This window comes from Heterodontus francisci, chromosome 15 (genome assembly GCF_036365525.1).
Source record: "Heterodontus francisci isolate sHetFra1 chromosome 15, sHetFra1.hap1, whole genome shotgun sequence".
Classification (NCBI taxonomy): domain Eukaryota; kingdom Metazoa; phylum Chordata; class Chondrichthyes; order Heterodontiformes; family Heterodontidae; genus Heterodontus; species Heterodontus francisci.
Window position 1 is genome coordinate 10,703,346 of NC_090385.1, and position 5,130 is coordinate 10,708,475.

The 5,130-nt window shown below is 45.7% G+C and overlaps 1 protein-coding gene across 1 annotated transcript; it reads left to right on the forward strand.

Annotated features, from left to right (window-relative positions):
* Window positions 1-696: 696 nt before the first annotated feature.
* On the forward strand, window positions 697-3,267 carry slitrk2 (SLIT and NTRK-like family, member 2). The gene has a single exon (XM_068047914.1). It carries the CDS (start codon window positions 697-699, stop codon window positions 3,265-3,267), a length of 2,571 nt encoding a protein of 856 aa, XP_067904015.1.
* The last annotated feature ends 1,863 nt before the right edge of the window (window positions 3,268-5,130 follow it).

Sequence of the window (5,130 nt, forward strand, 5' to 3'; positions counted from 1 at the left end):
TGCATTTGGCAGTGGAGGGTTTAATTTTATTTATTTCAATGCTGGGCAGCAGCATTTTAAAAATCCACATTGACTCGCCAGTGCAGAGTTAATGTGATGCCAGCGAGGTGTTCCTCAGCGTGACGTGCCATTGGCAACCGAGTGAAGGAGGAGATTTCAACCAAAACTCTCCACCGACAGAGAGCGATCAGTCCCAGTTTTCCCTCGTTTGCAAGTCTCTCCTGGAACTGCATTCTGCGGGCAAGCTCCTAACTGCTTAGCTACACGCAGATCAACCGAGCGCCGCTCGATGCCAGTCCTGGGTGTTCATCAAGCAAGACTGAGATGTCCAACTGGGTCGCAGCGACTGATGAAGCAGGGACTGAAAACAGGCTCTCCCGCTGAGTGAGTAAGACCATCTTGCAGCCTGGTGTTTAATTCTCTTCCCACAGCCGAATGTTAACTGCGGAGCACTGAATACTCGGGAAGAAGTGAGATGCTCGACAGCAATATAGACTTGTAGACATTAATATGTTCCATTGGATTTTACACTCAAGGTCGATTAAAGGAAAGAATGTTCCTACTTTTCTTGTTGCTAGCTAGAGTTATTGCGGCGTTGCCTGTAAGGATTTGTTTCTTTTCTGCTCTCTTTTTGAATTTAAGGTGGACTGGAACTTCAATTTACCCCAACACTTGGGGCGATTTGGCGATCTGAAAATGCTGAACTGCCTCCTGGTGATGAGTGTGTTTGCGATGACTGCTTTAACCTCCAAGACCCCGTCAGAAAGCCGTAAAACTGCCAAAGACATCTGTAAGAATCGATGTGCGTGCGAGGAGAAGGAAAATGTGCTGAATATTAATTGCGAGAACAAAGGCTTCACCAAGGTTAGCTCACTGCAGCCGCCGCAGAATCGCATGTACCAGCTCTTCCTGAACGGGAACTCTCTGAGCAAACTCCCTCCCAATGGCTTCATCAATTTTACCAACACGGTAACCCTGCACTTGGGGAGCAATGGGCTGCAGGACATCAGAAACGGGGCTTTCCATGGCCTGGCCACTCTTAAGAGACTCCACTTGAACAATAACAAACTGGAGGTGTTGAGGGAGGAGACCTTCCTTGGCCTGGAGAGTTTGGAGTACCTGCAGGCAGATTATAACTACATCCGTAGTATCGAGACCGGCACCTTCAGCAAGCTCAATAAACTCAAAGTCTTAATCTTGAATGACAACTTGCTACCCAGTCTCCCCAACAACGTCTTCCGTTTCGTGCTGTTGACCCATTTGGACCTGAGGGGGAACCGGCTCAAAAAGTTGCCCTTTGCCGGGGTTCTCGAGCACATTGGTGGCATCATGGAGATTCAGCTGGAGGAGAACCCTTGGAACTGTACCTGTGACCTGGTCCCTCTGAAAGCCTGGCTTGATACAATCTCCTTCTTTGTGGGAGAGATGGTATGCGAGACCCCATTCCGACTGCATGGCAAAGATGTCACCCAGCTGAACAAGCAAGACATTTGCCCTCGAAAGACCGCTGTCGACTCGAGTCTGAGGATCGAGCGTCCTCCCAAGGTCAGTTCACACTTGCAGCCGCTGCCATTAACTGTTAGCCCGCCTCTGACTCCAGACAACCCCACCGTGAGAGCCACAAAGACCAGCCGGCACCCAAAGGGCCGCATCCGACCCACAGCCGCCCCGAACCCTAGGCAGATATTCGGACCTATTATGGTCTATCAGACCAGATCTCCTTTCCAGGCCATTTGCCCCAGCATCTGCTCTTGCAGTGTCCAAAACTCAGACAATGGCCTCAATGTGCACTGCCACGAGAAAAGAATCAGAAACATTACAGATCTCCATCCCAAGCCCTCTAACCCAAAGAAACTCTACCTTACAGGCAACTTGCTTCACATTGTGCAGCTGAATGATCTGAGGGATTACAGGGTGCTGGAACTGCTCCACTTGGGGAATAATCGGATATCTGTCATCCAGGAAGGCGCCTTTCGCAACCTCAGTAATTTGCGCAGACTTTATCTCAATGGCAATCACATTGAAAGGCTGTCGCCCGCAATATTTGTGGGCTTGCAGAAATTGCAGTACCTGTACCTCGAGTCCAATGTGATCAAGGAAATTCTGCAGTACACCTTTCACTCTTTGGCCAGACTCAGTCTCTTGTACCTGAACAACAATCTGCTCAGGTCTTTGCCCAACAATGTCTTTGTGGGCACCAATCTGACCAGGCTGAACCTCAGGAACAATCACTTCTCTCATCTGCCAGTGAGGGGTGTTCTGGACCAGCTGCCTGCCTCTGTACACATTGATCTTCAGGAGAATCCCTGGGATTGCGTTTGTACCATCGTCGCTCTCAAGAGTTGGATGGAGCAGTCCAGAGCTGGAGCGGTCATCAACGAGGTCGCCTGTGAATCCCCTGCCAAGTACGCGGGGAGAACGCTCAGATCCCTCAGGAATGAAGAGATCTGCTCCGAGTACTCGGATCTGAGTGCTACCAGCACCCTGGGCATCACACACAGCTCCAACCTTCAACACAGCGACAGTGGCACTGCCAGTCCAGAAGCAGCTCAGGCCAGTGCAGTGCCACTCTCGGTGCTGATCCTGGGGTTACTGGTGGTTTTCATTCTGTCTGTCTGTTTCGGAGCGGGTCTTTTCGTCTTCGTCTTGAAGAGGCGCAAGAACGGGCAAAGTGGCCACAGCAGCGCCCCTAATAACCTGGACCTCAACTCTTACCAGCTCCAGTATGGCTCTTACAGCGCCGAGCCGGGCGACAAGGCAGAGGCTCACGTCTACAATTACATCAACCACCCGGTGGGGCAGATGTGCAAGAACCCCATCTACGTGCAGAGGGAAGGCGAGCAGGTGGCCTTTTACCGGGACCTGCACGATCTGAGTTACAGCGGTCTGGACACGGAGAAGGCGAGTCACCTCGCAGCTCCCACTTACTCCATCAGCACCGTGGAGCTGCTGCAACAGCAGCCGCCCCTGAGCACCAGGCACTCAGAGCTGCTGTGCCACAACCTGGCAGAACGTGCAAAAGTGCTGCCAGGCGGCATTAACGCCCATTACAGTTTCTGCACTTTGCCCAAGCGCCACTTCGCCCCGTCGCAGGAGGCGAGGCACAAGGACCAGGACAGATTAAACAGAACCGTTTTATACGGCACGCCCAGGAAACAGTGCCGGGAGCCGCCGAAAAGCGATAACCTCTCTCTCCAGGGAAAATTTCACACAGAACCTGACTACCTCGAATTGTTGGAAAAACAGACTGCCATCAGCCAGCTGTAGAATTAAAAAAAACGTAACTACTAAAAACAACACACACAAGTAAAGGATGGTTTATCAGAATCTCCAAAATCCCATTGATTTCTCTGCTCTATAAATGAAGAACTTTATGTATAATTATTGGACCTGACGTTCATTGCTAAGTTGATTCCACGATTGTCTCGCATATATACCGACACACAATATATTCTTTGTTTTTTGGTTTCAGCTTATCACTGGTGGTAGCAGTTCGATTATATTGTATAAGTTACGCATTTTAAATTTCCAAAGACCTGATTTTTTTGTTACATTGCGAGCTATATATGTGCAGTATGTAGCAGGAAATTGATCTTTTTTGACGGAGGACATTAATTACAATCCCCATACCGATCGCTGGACATTTATTTTTTGATGCTTTCAGGGTGCTTTCGCACTGCGAGATTTAGCGACGTTATAATCTCCGGCATTCTTCGGCGGTGTATCTTGGGAGCTGAACTTTTTTTTCAAGTGGCTGTATCTGTATCGTATTAAAATACAACAAATGTCATTTAGATTGGAGTGCTGGGTTGTATATAAAAAGTACCATTTTTGTAAATACACCAGCCCCCTGCATTATTTATGAATTGACCATTTGAGACTAGAAATATGAATTGTATTTTATTATTATTCTCGTCGAAATATTTCCTTCAACTGTTCCAACAAGTGACGTGGTTTTGAAATGTTCGGTCAAAAAGGTTAAGAACGAAACTCCGTGTCAGCACTTCCGAGGAACAATTCTTGTTAATGCAGATATAATACAATCACGTAGCCATCAAGAGGCGTTAAGTGTTTTTCCATTAAATATAGTTGGGGCTTGTACTCACAGTAAACCTCTATTCCTTTTATTTGCCACCAGAGAGCAGAAACAGCCCTACACCCTACTTGAGTGAACATACCATAAGCACAGTACAATGTCATGATAGAAATGCGACTTACTAGTGTGGCTGAAGCATAGAAAGAACTTTTAAAATGGTTAATAAGTAAAAAGGTAAGTTTTTTTGCATTATTGATTGGATATAAAATAGTTAGGTTTAGATTCTTTGACACTTGGCTACTTGTGATTGTGCTAGCATTGTGGTTATGTTACTGGACTGGAGATATGCACTCAAACTCCACCACAACAGCTGGACAAATATAACTTCAATTAATTAAGTAAATCTGGAATAAAAAGTTATCCTCAGTACTAGTGAGCATGAAACAATCAGTATGTAGAAAAAAAAATCCACCTGGTTCACTAATGTCCTTAGGGACGGAAATCTGCTGTCCTTACCTGGTCTGGCCTATATGTAACTCCAAAGCTATAGCAGTCTGGCGAACTCTTCACTGCTCTCTGAAATGGCCGAGCAAGCTGTTCAGTTGTATTCAAGAAGATGGCTCACCTTCTCAAAGGCCATTAGAGATAAGCAATAAATACTGGCCTTGCCAGTGAAACCCACATGCTGTGAATGAATAAAAAAAAAGACAAGTAATGCCCATTGTCTTACCCATATTATTTGGGTAAGTAAATTTTACTACAATAGTCAAAATACAAAATATAAAAGTAACAACTCAACATAATAGAATAAAATATTTAAATAATTGGCCATATTACTAAATTAACATTTTTCAGCACTTTCCAATTACAATTGAATATTGACTGTAAGATTCACAATGGGAGTTGTACTATTGTTTACAATTAAGCTTGCTGTCATATTCATGCACTGTTAATTATTTTTAAGAACAACATTTATGTATTTTTGGTATGTGGGGATCTTGCAAAACACAGTCTACTGTCCAAATACTCTGCACCCATTGTACAGTGTGTCCAAAATGAACCATGAGCAGTTTATCATTGAAAGTAGAGTTAAT

Coding starts and splice junctions, on each gene's coding strand:
- slitrk2 (XM_068047914.1), top strand. CDS start 697: ATGCTGAACTGCCTCCTGGTGATGAGTGTGTTTGCGATGACTGCTTTA.